This window comes from Zalophus californianus, chromosome 8 (genome assembly GCF_009762305.2).
Source record: "Zalophus californianus isolate mZalCal1 chromosome 8, mZalCal1.pri.v2, whole genome shotgun sequence".
Lineage (NCBI taxonomy): Eukaryota > Metazoa > Chordata > Mammalia > Carnivora > Otariidae > Zalophus > Zalophus californianus.
The window spans coordinates 14,749,640-14,765,219 of NC_045602.1; the positions used below are offsets into that span (position 1 = coordinate 14,749,640).

The window sequence follows — 15,580 nt, forward strand, 5'->3', positions numbered from 1 at the left end:
ATGCATTTACTATAAAGTACAGTAATACAGCTCTTTTGATCATTGCATTATGATTTAACTCAGACATTTGATTGTTTGTGCAATTTCAGCAAACCCATGAAAGATGATATATATATCCCTTTGGCAGGAAACCAACACTCTGGATGGGGCACTGGTTTTTTTAACCACCCTGATAAATAATTTACACTTAGGGATATTATGCAGAAACCTTTTCAATTAACTTGTGTTGACAGAGAAACTAAATATAGTAGTCAATGAAAAAAAATTAACACATTCTTGACCCATCAGGCAGAAGTAACCATATTTAAAATATTATCTACTCTAGAAAATGAATATATTAAAGGAACAGACTGAGAAAAACAATAATTATAAATATGAAAATGAAATATCTACTATTAAGTTTTGGTTTTAGAGACAATTTTAAGTTTTTCTATGGACCTTATTTTAGTTCACTAAAAGAAGTGTACACTGGTAGGAAGGAGCCAAAGCTTCTAAAATCTGAAAAATTTTGGTTCAAAGTCTGGGCCTATCAGTTTCGAGGCAAATCACTTAGACTTTCTGAAACTCTCTTCCCTTATCTGCAAATTAGGACTAAGATTCCCTCACAGTGTTGTTACAAGGATTAGAGATAATATATGTGAAATATCTCCCATAAATAATAATTATTCTAGAAAGAACTTTCTCTAGTGAGTTTAATCACATCTCCTAATTTGTCCTATGAATTGATGATCTTAGGGATTTGCAAGAATGGTGGCATTATTTTAAAAAGAAAATAAGCCCTCTTTATTTTTTTTTTCATGCACATATACTTATTTGAAAATTAATTATGAGCCACAGTAAATACAAACTGTTTGTAGCAGAATTAATTGTGTTAGTTTTGGCAAATCCTCTCTCATCAACTGAAGGCAGACTATTTACTGGAATCCAGAGGAATCTGCAGAAAGAACTGTAAGGCACTAGTCAATAATTCGAATGAACTATATAGATGTTTCTAGGGGAATCTGTGGGAGGATTAAATATTTTTAGACTGTGAGCTTTCTTTTTCTTATTATTTTTTATTATTTTTTTATTTCTTTTAAAGATTTTTATTTATTTATTTGAGAGAGAGAGAATGAGAGAGAGAGAGAAAGCACATGAGATGGGGGAGGGTCAGAGGGAGAAGCCGACTCCCTGCCGAGCAGGGAGTCCGATGCGGAACTCGATCCAGGGACTCCAGGATCATGACCTGAGCCGAAGGCAGTGGCTTAACCAACTGAGCCACCCAGGCGCCCCTAGCCTGTGAGCTTTCTTTGTTTGACATTCTATTTTCCCTCCTATGAAGTCCCAATTACTATTGACTATAGCTGTCAAAAATGATGGCACACTTACTCAAGGCTCTTTCATATGTATCATTCCATGTTTTGAGTAAGAGTGTACAGGATAATCCAGCATTTCTGTCACAAGCTAAAAGAGCCCTCTGCTCCCTGTGAAGGTTGAGCTTATTCTCCAAGGTGTAGGAAGAGACTATCTGTCAGTCCAGTTAAATAGGCTCCATCTCACCTGGCCATCAATAGGATGGTAGACACCTTAGTTTTTGGTCATTAAATAACCAATTAAATAATCAATCTAATATCTTGTGAGTAACTGATATATTATAGCCCTGTGCCAGATGTTAGCAGGAAGCAGAAAATGTTCAAACATGTTCTTGCCTTCAATGCACTATAGTCTGCTTCTTAAAAACTCACATCTAGCCTTTGAGTCCCCTCTTACCTTTAATTCTCTGACTTGATTTGCAGCAGATAAATAGAAATAAATATTCCTAGGGTAGCCAGGGTTTCAGTTATGAATGTCTTTCTAATCCATTCACACTGCCCAAAACACTTATACGGGATTATCCATCACACGTCATTCTACAATCTTAATCAAATTGCCTGCTGAAGGAAGCCTAGTATTTATTACATTTTTCCTAAATGGAAAACAGCTGTGATAAATTAATCTGTTCACCAGAAATTTCATATTAGGAAAGATTCACAGATACTCTGTCACATGTCAGCCTTTCCAACTATGAATAATATATTCCTTTACCCCTACCTGTGTCTCTGAGTGTGGCTAATTCACTTGGCCCCTTTTACTTCTCTGTGGGGTATAATAGTGGAGAAATGTTTCCTGAGGCAGACTAGCAGCAATATTTAGGTGATAAACACATATTTAAAAAAAGAAAACGTCGCTTAGAAGGTGGCATAGTCGGCAACAACAGAACACATCCTTACAAGGCCCACTTCAAGAACCATGATCATCCAGCACATAAAGCACTTGCTTATGAATTCACCTAATACGGGTATCACTGCTAATGTCACCAAACGTTCAACCTCCGACAGAATGAACTTCCTCTCTCTGACCCTATAAAGCTAATCAAATTTCTGGCTATAATTTGGTTCCCCACATGGATCTCCTCACTGGGATACTGTGTGCTACCCAAATTTCTTTGGTAGGTTTCCAGTTCCTTTGGTAGTTTCACATTGTCAACTGACATTTTGATGAGTTCAAATATGTGAAGCTGCTAAGCTAGGGCCCAAGCGTTGTAGGTTAGTGATTTCACCAAAGAAATACCGTGATGGCTGGCCTCTCCTTCCTCAGCCTCCACCCTTTCAAGCTGTAACGCTCAATTTCTTTGTATCTTCTGTCTCTGCCATTGCTTGCTCATTGACAAGGTGGTTTTTATTTGAAACGTTATGCTTCTTCTCTCTGGTCAGTCATCCTATTAATCTGTTTTGTTGTTGTTGTTGTTTCTTAAATAGGAAACAGAATCCTCCCAGATATTTTAAGGAGAAAGGGATAGAATATGGTAAAGTTGTAGTTACCTACAACTACGAAATCATGTGATTTTGCTCAGACTCCAACCTACAACAAAGTTTGTACCCAACTACAAAATCATGAGAAGGGCTGAAAGAGTGGGTTGGGTTACACTAAGAAGAACGAATGCTGAAGTACTACAGAGCTGACCTGTAAGAGGAAGCTGCTCCTTCTGCCGTGGTCGGGAAGGTGGGGACCTGGAGGATGCTGACAGAAATGCTTAGTTAGGAGACCACCGCTCTGATTCTGGGATCGGGAAACCAGAATCAGGATGCCGCTACCACTGTAACCTCCTCTCAACACCCAGGGAGAAGCGAGAGGACACAGAACTACAGGGTCTACCTCAATTGCCTCTTATCATCAAAACACAAAACGAAACAAGAAAACCAAAACTGAATAAAAGAAGCAACTCTGTTTCCAGGACTACCAGAAGATAGCCAAAAACAGTAGAGAGAAGGCCTCCTTTTAATCCTCCCTTCCAAATCTCATGCTAGGGCACCTATTTGTAGGAGACTGGTTTCCATCCAGAATGTGTGCCATGTAGTTCCTTGTTTTCATTGTTAGGAAAGAAAACTGAACGCCAATCGAACATATCCAAGATATTTCCTATGTCTTCTTGTGCTCTTATAAACTTAATATAGGGTATATTGAAGGTATCCTCCTTTGCACTTAGCCCATCATTCACATGCAATCTCTTAATGCATGTGTATGCATTTGCGGTTACGGTAAGAATTATGCACTGGAACTAGTCATGAATTATACTCAATGTAATGTACTGAGTGAGATCCTACATCGTTCCATACCCCCAAAAGCCTATAACTAAGGATTAGGTACATGATGTGTGTATTTTTGACTGTCCCAATATGACATGTAGTGCAAAAACAAAAACAAAAAACAGGACAAATCCCCACTGAAGAGTACACTCATTTGACTCCTCACGATCCCACATTTACTGTAATGAGTTATAGACCCCCCTAAATCTGCTGTTCCTTTCCATTCTACTCTGCTGCATACTTTTCTAATTTAGCTATAGTCACTTCTTTGTAGCTTCAATTATTTCTTTTAAAATATTCCGATATGGTTTTCTTCCTCTTTTACGGGTCACGAAGAGAGCTATAGATTTTAAAGTATATGTTCAGAGGAGAATGAAAAGTATACCTCCAAGCCTTCTCCACCCTCCTGCAAAAGGCTCCATTGACTTTTGCAACACCCCCAACTTCATTTATCTATAGGATGGCTCTTGATAGCTTTGTGTGAGCTTTTTAAAGTTCAGCCAAGCCAGCTGCATGATCAACACAAAGACAATAGCTCCCACACACGGGACTACATGGATTAAAGAACCCGATCCATCAGTAAATCTGCCAGATGGCAGTGGAAGAAAGCTTGTAACTCTCTCACTTTCATTTCAACAGCAGCAAACAATGTTCAGTGTTTAAAATAAACTCTTCCAGATGAGCTAAAGATAAACTCTGAGGTGGGTGGACTTGAGCTTGCTAGGCTGCAGCTCTGAAGTGTTTGATTACATTAACACAAAACCCCTGGGTAGAACCCGCTTCTGTCAACAGAATGCTCAGACTCCAACACCTACTACATGAAGCCATTTCCTGTGCTTTCATGGGTTGGTGGCAGAAACTTGCTTTGCTTTTTTCACAAACTAATAATGATTATGTATTTCTCTGTGCTGAGCATTTCCTCAAACCATGTGTACAACTTAAAGATATTCCTAAAATGCCAACACTATATGTAGGTCTGTACAGATAATGATCTTTTGAATATGTTTACAACTTAAACTCATATTTACTCATTCATCTCACCTCTCTTATAGTAGCAGAAAAGTTACCATTAGGATTTAAAACCATCCTGCTAATAACTGGATAACTATCTAGACTATGGGGTATACCCCCTTGAAGAAAAAAAAAGGTACAAGTATTTTTTTAAGTCAGAATTTATAAAGGAAGTCAGCATCTTCTTTTTTGTTGTTGTTTTTTGAAGAGACTTTAAAACTTGCAACTGAGGACAGACCAGGTTGTCATATGTCATATGTAACATGGCAACTTCTAAAGGTAAAATGACATACTGAAAAAAAAATCACTTAAATATTCAGGAACTTACCTATTTAACACCATTAGTAGGAGCTTTAAATGAAGAAGAGAAACAAACACGGGGTTGATGATGAAAATAAATCTTAGGCTGCAAAAACAGTTAGGACCAATTAAATCCAATAATCAATTAGGTATATTGGGGCACTAAAAATATGTATATCTCAAATTTAGATGAGGAGCCTTTGGGAAAATATGACTCACTATGCAGAGCACATTTATTGTCAATTCCTCCAAACTGAAACTTTTCTGATGTCAGTGATAGCTCTATTTTATATGGTATTAGCCCTCTTATTTAGAATTGGTTGGTTACATGAACAAGTTGATTAAAGAAGGAAATCATAAAGATGAATCATATGCACCCGGGATTTATTATCTGAACTTGAAACATATGGCACATTCATTCATTTGCCTATCTTCTGATGCAAGGCTAAGGGCTTTTCTCTGTTTTTTTTTTTTTTTTGAATATGAGTTCACTTGGAATTCCATCTTCTTGCATTATACTCACTTAAGCAGTATAGTCTATTATTTCCCGGTTTTGTATCTTTAAAATGGGGTCAAAGTTTAAAGTCACTTGTAAAGCACTAAATAGACACCTTTTAGATTTTTGCTGTATCTATTTTTAGTATTTGACGGTTGTTATGAAACTTTATTCAATAGTGTTTCTAGTGATTTGCCTTCGTTTAGTTTTTAGAAAGCACTCAGCTTACTTTTCACAGAAATTCTTTTTCTTTGTACTCGTATTTCATTGGTTTGTATTATGATGAATAACTTGTATGATGGTTAATAACAAGCACAGCTAACACACACACAGGTTTGGTTGGGTTTTCCTTGTTGCCTCCTGCGTCCCCAAAGCCTAGAATAATGCCTGGCACATAATAGGCATTCAATGAATATTTGTTAAGTGAATAACTGAAAGCTGCACAACTCTCTTCCTAAATATATGACGCAACAGGTGAGACTGACGGTGCCTAGGGTGTGCTGGAGGGTAGCCTACCAGCTTAGAGCATTTGCATGCGATGGGGTGTCAGTACGTTTTCCAAAAAAAAAAAAAAAAAAAGGAATTATTGTAGTAAGTCCGTTAGGCAATGGTTTGTTAAAGGTGATTCTCTGTACTTGGGTTAAACATCTAATTTCGCAAAAACTCTTCCTTACTGTCTGCATAAAAAGGAGCATTCCACCTAACTTTCCTTTAGGCATAAACTACCTTCCTCCATGTTAACCTGTAACTAATTTAACTCCCTATTGTCCAGATAAGCTCTGTGAAAGAAACATCTGAAGCTGTCTGTGGGGGCCAAGCTCCTGAAGGGTGATTAGTAACATGTTCTCTCTTCAGCCTTCCTTAGGACATTTGGAATCAATTAAATATTCAAATAGAGATTCTCTCAGATCTCAGGCCAGGCCCAGCAGGTTTGTGAGGGGAGAGAGATGAAGGCGGATAACTATGATTTCCTCATACCAGAATCGATAGCTGAAAGGAGAGATTTAAAAAATACATTCTCTAGACTTCCTGGGTCTGCAAACAAATAGTCATACAAGATTAGAAATGGTATGGAGAAACAACAGGAGCCAAATTAAGAAACTTGAATTACAGTACACACAAGAACTGCTACCATGCACAGTGCCTGAAAGACAAAAAAAAGTCCATTAGACTGTTGCATCAGTATAATGGTATGGCCTGCATGAGCTAAGAATGGTTTTTACATTTTTGAAGGTTGTAAAAGAAAAAAAAAAAGAACATGTAACAGATTGTATATGGCCTAGTAACTTTAAATATTTACAGTCTGGACTTTCATAAAAAGTTTGCTGACCCTTGGTTTAGTTTTGTTTCCATCATACCTACTCTTGTAAACATTACTGTTACTAATTGCTGTTACTATTAATAGTAATGATCAGGTGCACTGGGGAAGGGGAAAGGGATGAGTGCCCATCATGTGCCAGGCACTTTGCTAAATGCTTTATATACTCTGCTAATTTATTCACTGGGCAATCCTTTAAAGGATTATCTCAGTGACAAAGCCAGGAAAACAGAAGCTGAGGGGTGGTGAAGTATCTTGCCCATGTGGCAGGGAGAACTGAGCGGTGGAGCTGTTAATCAAACCCAAAGTGGTGGTGTGTTTACGCCCTGAGATCCCCATCCCAGATAAATGCTACTGGGAACCTCCTAAAAAAATTGTTACTCTACTGGTAGAGTTGAGATAGAAGAGTTATAATCTCACTTCTTTTCAGAACAAGTTGCTTGAAATAGAAGTCAACATTTCCAAAGATGAAGCCAGAAACCAACATGAAAATGGGTTTCCAGCTCAATGAGTCCATTATCTGGCACATTTTATCCTTCTATGAATATTTTGCTAAGGGTGAGAATAAGTATCAATGTAACAAAAGTCAGCAGAACAGAAAGTTTTAATAATCTTCAAAATCCAACTAGTCATACTATAGCTATTAGTCCTCGATTCCATCTAACACAGGTGGGAAGGACATCTTCCAAATGGCAGCTCATTTTACCTAAATAGTTGGTGTTTCCAGATGAGCTTCTAGTTTTCCATCATAAATTAATATATCCTATTTTATTATGGTGCCACAAACAAGAACTCTGAAAGGCTCAACTCTTACAAAAGGCCCAACTCCCCTGAAAAGCATCAGGTATCAAAATGTAGCCAGAAAAGATGGTATTAACTGAATAAAAAAGAAAAAAAAAAAGCATTTTTTTTTTTAAAGCGCTCTTTTTAATGAAGTCGAGGTGTAGGACAGATTTATTAGCTTCCATTTTTCCAAGTTGCATTCTGGTGTATTTCCTGCCCATATTTCTAAGTTCAGCAAGTCTCTTTGTAGGACTATTTTTTAAAAATACATTTCAAAGAACATGATGCAGATATACCCACTACACCTGCAAAGTCACACCTGTGATAGTACAAACACTAAATGTTTCTCATATTCACAACCCAATGCTCTAACGGAAAACAGATCTTCTGTATGATCTGCCAAGATCCTGCCATTCTCAAAAAGAACTGATAACCAGGTAATATAAAAAGTCTTAAAAGCAATAACCAATCGAGGATTACTCCTGACCAAAATGGCCATTAAATTCAGTGCAGTACTGTCTATCCTTTACTGTCATAATTCCTTTTTCCAATAATAGGTGGTTAAGACAAAGAATTACTAATTATTTTTGATGCTTTAACAGATACCTAAAATATACCTATTCAGACTATTATTTTTATGTGCACACCACTGATTCAATATTTATTCATTCAAACATCATTATTCAATGTTTACTGTGTGTCAGGTACGATTCTTGATACTTGGGGAAGGAAAACTAATAAGAATATAATAAAAGAATAAAATCTTTCCTTGGAGAATTTTTATTCTAATTACCCAACTGGATTTTTAATAATTAGTAAAGCTGCTAAGCTCAATTAAAACAAAGTAGAAAAAGGACTGGTTCCGCCTATAGGGATTCAAAGAATATAAGGAAAGGCCAAGAGACAAGTATGGTCTATACTGAGGACAGGGTTATACAGTGCAACGAATAGAGATGTGCTAAGACAGTAGTCACTAGGCACATGTGCCTATTTAAATTTAAATTAACATTAAATAAGATTAGAAATTCAGTTGTCATATTTCAAGTACTCAATAACCACAAGTCTGAAGTGTACCATATAGGACAGTGTGGACACAATTATTTTTATCATTGCAGACAGTTCTACTGGACAGCACTAAGAGGACAAGGTAAGCCTGTTGCCAGCTCATGGACAGTCTCATATATATATTAAGGAGTTTATAAAACTTTAAATGAAAATGGTTTGTAAATTACCATATTCTGCAAAGTCCTTTCAGGAACTGGCAAAAGGAACATATTTATAGGGAGACTTTACCCCTGCAATATTGTTATGACCTGTTTCACCCATCTAGATTCTGTATTTGAGACTTCTTTTGAAGAATGAATTCTGCAGCTTAACAAAAAAAGGCCGGAAACCCACTGTTATGGGCAATTGGAAGCCACCACATATTTTTAAGCAGGCACATGACACCATGACACAGATTTAGGTTTTAGAAATATTACTTCTTACTGCAGCATGCAAGATATGTGGGAAGAAAGGACAGTGGGCATACCAAGATCAGTGGAGGTTAATAAGATGATAAAGGACTCATTTCAGTGAAACTTGTAAAAAAAATACACAATTAAGAATTTGCATCATTAAATTTATTCCAAGAACTGTGCATACAACAGGCATGTTATTTTCACACAAAAACCGGCACTGCAATAAAAATAATTAATATTTTGGCCATGAAACTCAAAAGATATTTGAAAAACTTCTCAAGGTGTTTAAGTCACTGGATTCTTTAATATTTGTAATCCATGCTTGCTCAATTATAATTTCTAAAGTATATGATAATTATACTGCTCATTTTACTATTCATTATGCTTATTATATATTTAAGACATCTGTTCTGAAATTTTATGTTCTCCAAAAAATAACTTTTGAGTAACTTCGAAATATCCGTTATGTACCTCTCAGCAGTATTAGTGTAAAACCAAAACTGTTTTCGAGTAGCAAGTACTCAAGCCACACCATTTCTGATTACAGACAGAACTGGCAGCCAGTGTTATAAATAGCTCTTTCACTCCTTGTTCCTATTTTAATATGCCAACCATTACTTCACTGATATCCCAGAGTTTTCTTGCAACAGACTCATCCATAGCTTTGGGCAAGAGTTCTACCTCTTTACAATCTCCAAAGTACTTTCCTGACACACCTTCTACCTCAGGTGAAGAGGCTAAATAAACTGAAGTCTGGGCCCCTTCTACTGGGGTTTTGAAAAAAGCCCATGACACCAAATTGAAAAGTGGTTTGACCAACAGTGGAATGTGTATGTGCCTGCCAAGATTAGTCCGCACAATACCAGGGTGTAATACATTGACAGTCACGTTTGTACCTTCTAAGCGACGGGCTAGTTCTCTGGTAAAAAGAATGTTAGCCAGTTTGCTCCGACTATAACAAAAGCTTTTATTATAGCTCTGTTCACTGTTCAAGTCTTCAAAGTTGATGTCTCCATATTTATAAAGTTTGGAAGAAACTACCACAATCCTGCTGGGAGCTGAACTTTTGAGGAGTCCAAGGAGAAGATTGGTGAGTAGGAAGTGCCCCAGATGGTTCACTCCAAACTGCATCTCAAACCCATCTTCGGTCTTCATATAAGGGCACTGGAAGATCCCTGCGTTGTTGATTAAGACATCCAGTCTAGGTTCTTCCTTTAAATGTTAAAAAGAGAATGGGGCAATTATGAATACAGGCCTACAATGAAATTTTTAAAAGTTCTTACAAATTACTAAAATTCCATAAAGTGCCTCTGTGGGTTTTCAACAATTGGGAGGTGGGGAGTGGAAAGACTTGCATGTTTAATGGAGGACTGGCCTCGTGCTTTTCACATGCTCTCTCATCTACCCTCACCAACGCTGTGAGCAAACTAAGCACCCAAGTGAGGTGATTTGTGCAGTATCACAGGGCTCTTGGGTGGCAAACAAAAACTGGAAGATGAAATCTTCTGACACCAATGCCCCTGTTTTTAGTTAGTAAGCTAGCTTGCTTTTCTAACTGGGAGTTTCACATCATAGCTAAAGAGTCGATGTGAGCTAGGAAGTGGAAATATGGCAGAAGGCAGGTCAGCATGATTTATTCCCAGAGCTGCTATTATCAACACCAGGGGCAAACTAGTACTGCTTCATTCTGTACTTTTCTAAGGGTAAATGGTACCATGGGGATGGAGCACGCAATAGAAAGGGTCAGGGATGCCAATTAAAACTGGAGAGAACATCATGACTAAATCAAAGAAACGTTAAGAAAAAAATTGATTAGGTAATAAAAAATAGCAGAAACAAAGCAATGAATCATAAATACTAAGTCTCACAGTAACAGCAAAGGACATTTAGAGAGGAGTTAGGACCAACAAACGCCTTTAACCTCTACTATAAATTTAGAATTCCATTCTTTTTTTCCCTATATAAAATCTACCTCTTTCAAACTCTGAAGGACCCCCAGCTTAGGGGATCTATTATAGTCAGAATTTTACACTTTGTACCCTCCTGCATTTCTCCAGAGTTAAATGCTAAAATTTAGACTGTCCTCAAAAGGAAGTCTTTTCGTTCCTTAATTCATGTTAAGTTGGTTTTCCCTAGCTCTTTCCGGGCTCCTCTCTGTCTCTTTTGATGGGCAGAGAAAAAGAAATGTACAACATGTTCCAGGTGTAAAGACACAGTGATGACCTATGATTAAATTAATTTGAGGTCAAATTTCAAATTTCACTGGCCCTTTTGCCAAGTGTAAGTAAAAAGAAAAATGTGTTAAATTTCACAACTGTTATCACAGCCTACCTGCCAGAGGATTAACTATTTATCATTCCGTCTGTCTAAGCACCTTTGGCTTTTCCAACAGTCAACTTCAAAAAGAAGGCAAAAGTTCACCCGTGGGGGAAAGAAAGGAGTGTTCTTTTTTCACTAATCCTTTGGAAGAGTTTCCTGTATTAATCATTTCCGAGCCATCATTCTTTGCTGGGCTTGTGTTATTTTAAGACTTTATCATTCACTATTTTTTAAATTCTAGGAGATAAATGACATAAATACCATGAATACCAACCTGTGGGAAATTTATACTTCCATTTAAAAAAAAAATCTGCTTATAGTCACTGGACTTCAGAGGCAGAAAGAAACTTAGTAAAGTTTATCTCCTTAACTTTTAATTGGTTCTGTCTCAAGTGGCCAAAGTAATAAAATGCCTTAAGGGTCTGAAATGAGAAGTATACCCGGACTCATCTACTACATTTTTAATGAACAACAGGAAGACCCACTTTTAATGCTTCAAAATCTTTTATACACTAGTATTATTTATTTCTTAACCTGTTTTACCTGATAATGAAATACTAGCCATTAAGACAAAGAGACAAACAGAAAACCTCTCTGTATCTGCAAGTTTCCAAACTGTGCATCAAGGTGCCCCAGAGCCTCACAGAGTTCACACCTTCAACATTAAATTGTGCTAAATTCCTTTCAATGGTGTCCTATCTTTGTAAAGCTGAGTTTTTCGTAAAATGCAAGTACTATGTTAAATATCAACTTAGAACAAGACACGGGGGTGGACATTTTCAATCTGATTCCAAAGACTGAGAAGGTGATGCACTAAACAACAGGTGCACATTTCCCATTAGTAATTATGATTATTGAAGAATGGAGTATCTTTTTTCTTTCAATTATGTATATTATTTTCTCAAACAGCTACTAAGTTGTTAGGACATAAATACTTATTAGGTTGTTTGGACCTAATTGCTTAATAAACCGATAGATACTTCCTTTGGCCTACTGGCATCATGAAAAAATTAGAAAGTTTGGGAACCTAAGCTGTAGACTCAAGAGACTCCATTTCATATGGGCACCTTTCTCACACCAGCGATTTTTAAATTTCACTCTTCTATATGCCCTTTTGCAAGTCACTTCTGCAGGAAACTCTTCTACCTCAATTTCAACAGAGGACATCCACCTCAGTGGAATATTTATCATCTAAACAAAGATTCCTACACCTCATAGGCAGGCAGCAGGGGTATAGAAAGAAAGGGCTTTGGACAAATCCTGGGCAAATTATTTGGCTTACCTATGCCTTTGTTTCCTAACTTTGTAAAATGGGGATAATAATGCCCAGGGGCGCCTGCGTGGCTCAGTCATTGACTGCCTTGGCTCAGGTCATGATCCCAGGGTCCTGGGATGAACCCTGCATCAGGCTCTCTGCTCAGTGGGAGGCCTGTTTCTCCCTCTCCCACTCCCCCTGCTTGTGTTCCCTCTCTCGCTCTCTCTCTGTCAAATAAATAAATACAATCTTAAAAAAAAAAAACAAACCTATCAGGGTTACTGAGGATTCAATGACAATAATAGCCAAAGCCCCTTTAATTTCATTAAAAAAATTTTTTTTAAGTATCTGAAATTCTTGGAATAGCTCCTGGCACATAGGAAACCTTCAATAAATACTAAGTATTATATTTATTTCTGTCCCCGTTTAGAGCACATGGGTACTGGGATTCCTAGCTCCAATCTATTTAGAAATCAGGCCAGAGACTGTTTAAGGAGCTGGTGCTAATGAATCTACTGGTGTCAGAGAGCTAAACTTCCTACCCCAGCAGAAGAGGTAAAAAAATGCTTCAAGGTCTCTGGCTCCCAGGCTCTGGAAGATGACTTGGTGCACGGACTTCAGACACAGAAACAAACAATCCGAAGATCTGGCGGATCTCCCCCTGGGCCATCCTCACATAACAAAAGGAAATATTCAGAAACTGGCTAATTTTCCTCTCGGGGCCATTGTTTTCTAAGCATCTTTGGAAAACAGAGGCCTTTCCCACCAATTTCCCCAGCCTGCACTCCCAAGTCCTCATACCATTCGACGGTTTTGACTCTTAGGCTCGGTCTTTCCCAAGGTCACACCCCCCGGACTCTGGGCGGTACCACCCCCTGCCCCCCCCCCGGCCCCTCCTCCCCCGCTCAGCCCCCGGCCCCTCCTCGCCAGCCGCCGAGGCCCGCGCCCGTCCCGGATCTCCAGCTGGTTCCCGGAGCCCCACACCTGGAGCATCTCCTGACAGAAGGCGCGCACCGAGCGCAGCGAGGCGAGGTCCAACTCCTTGACGACGAGCTCGCCTGCCTCGCCGGCGTCAGAGCCCGGCTCGGGGCCCCCGGCCTGGCAGAGCTCGCGGCGGAGCTGACCCGCCGCCTCCTCGGCGCGGTCGCGGTCGCGGCAGCCCATGATCACCCTCGCCCCCAGGCGCAGCAGCTCGGCTGCCGTGGCGCGGCCCAGGCCGCTGTTCGCCCCAGTGATCAGCACGGTCTTCCCGTGCATGAGGCCCGAGTTGCCCCCTCCGTGCAGCCGCTGGACACTGGGCCCCACGAACCGCCGGGCCGCCAGCCACAGGGCCCCACCCAGTGCGGCCAGGAGCGCCGCTACTGTAGCTATGGCCATGGCCGCCGGGGCCGAGGGCCCACCGGCCCCCGCGCGGGACTTCCGGAGTCGCCGCGCGCCCGGTGCCTAGGCTGCCACCTGCACGGGAAGAACTCTGGGGCGGGGCCTGTTGCCGCATGACGGGGCGGCGTGGGGCATGCTGGGACTTGTAGTTTTCCTTCCGAGGGCACCGGATTGGTTAGGGCAGTACAGCACCCGGAGTCGCGGTGACTCGGTGGAGCCGGCCCGTGGAGGGTGAGCACAGGCCCCAGAGTGGTGGTGGTCGACCCGGTGGGGATGCCTTATGAATATTTTGAATTTACAAATCCCACATATCAGGGCTTGCTTAGTGTGTTTTCCGTTAAGGATCCCTGGGACTTGTTACCCTCAGTGCAGTTTCCTTTCGCCCTCAGGAGAATGAGTGGTTCCTACCCTCTGGAGTCTGAGGAAGAGCTCTTTTTTATTATGATGAGGCGAAGAACTTAGCAACGTGAACCAGTCCGAAACAGAATGGACCAGTGGTTCTCAGATGTTAGCTTAGTATCAGAATCCCCTGCAGAGCTCAGTGGGAGCTCGTAAAAACAGCACAACCCTCTCCCCCCGACCCTGTCCCCAAAATTGAAGGGTCCCAGTACCCGAGTTTAGAGTTCAATAGGTTCCAGATGGGACCTGAGACTTTGCATTTCTAAAAAGTTCCCAGGTGATTCCGACGCTGCTGGTTCGTGGACTACAGCCTGAGAACTGAAAACCATTATGGCATTGATCTCTATAGCAAAAGTCATCCTCCAGTGGTCTTATTTGATACTGGTAGAGATGTAGTGGGAAAGCCTGGACTTAGTCTAGACACAGACTTCTGAGTAGGCCTATTCACAAGTGCTTCCACACCTCCTCCAGGAGACGATTAAATTAATCATGGAAGGGAAAGTGCTTTGTGCACTATAAAGTGATTGAAAAATGTCAGGGCTTATTGCCACAGGGACCCATCTTCAAGCGGCAAACTTCATAGTTTTTAGACCAAGCTCTTCTCAAGTCCTCATTCATTCATCTACTCACCCATCAGATATGTGCGAGGCCCCATGCCCTGTGAGAGTCACACAGAAATAGGACACCATTTCTGCCCTCGAGGTGCTTATTGTCTGGTACAGAGACAGAGACCTCCCCGGCCACAGCCCCCATTCTAGAATCTTCAGGACAAGAGAAGAGACACACAACCTGTATAGTTTGAAATAAACTCCCTAGATTATTTTGATAAACTCTCCTCCACTCCTGTACGTTTGGGAAGGATGTAACATGCCGTGAACAGTCACATTACAAATAGAAGAGGATTAGAATGCCAGAAGAAGGTTTCATGTGAGTGCTGGAGATGGAGCTCACAGGTGGGAAGGAGCACTGTCCTGGGGGATTCCACAAGGCACCAGAGCAGAAATCACCAGGGATGGACCTTTATTCCACCCTTTCTGTAATTTGAAGCTGCCTCTCAAACTCACTGATCCCGGAGTGCATCTGCTTCCTCTTTCTTTTTCAATCTATCTGTATTTTTCCCATCCTTCAAAGTTCACCTCAGTTCTGTTGTCTGATCACCTCCAGCCCATGCAGATCTCTGCCTCAACTTCCTGTGTGACCCTCGCTTCTTGGCACTGAGAACAAACAGCCCTCTAGTGTTGACTATATCAGTTT

At 40.2% G+C, this 15,580-nt stretch overlaps 1 protein-coding gene across 1 annotated transcript; it reads right to left on the minus strand.

The window, feature by feature from the left end:
• Positions 1–9,117: 9,117 nt before the first annotated feature.
• On the minus strand, positions 9,118–14,017 carry RDH14 (retinol dehydrogenase 14). The gene is made up of 2 exons (XM_027622772.2): positions 13,532–14,017; positions 9,118–10,185 (listed from the first exon to the last, which is right to left on the minus strand). Exons 1-2 carry the CDS (start codon positions 13,922–13,924, stop codon positions 9,568–9,570), a joined length of 1,011 nt encoding a protein of 336 aa, XP_027478573.1. The 5' UTR covers positions 13,925–14,017; the 3' UTR covers positions 9,118–9,567.
• Between the last annotated feature and the right edge of the window lie 1,563 nt (positions 14,018–15,580).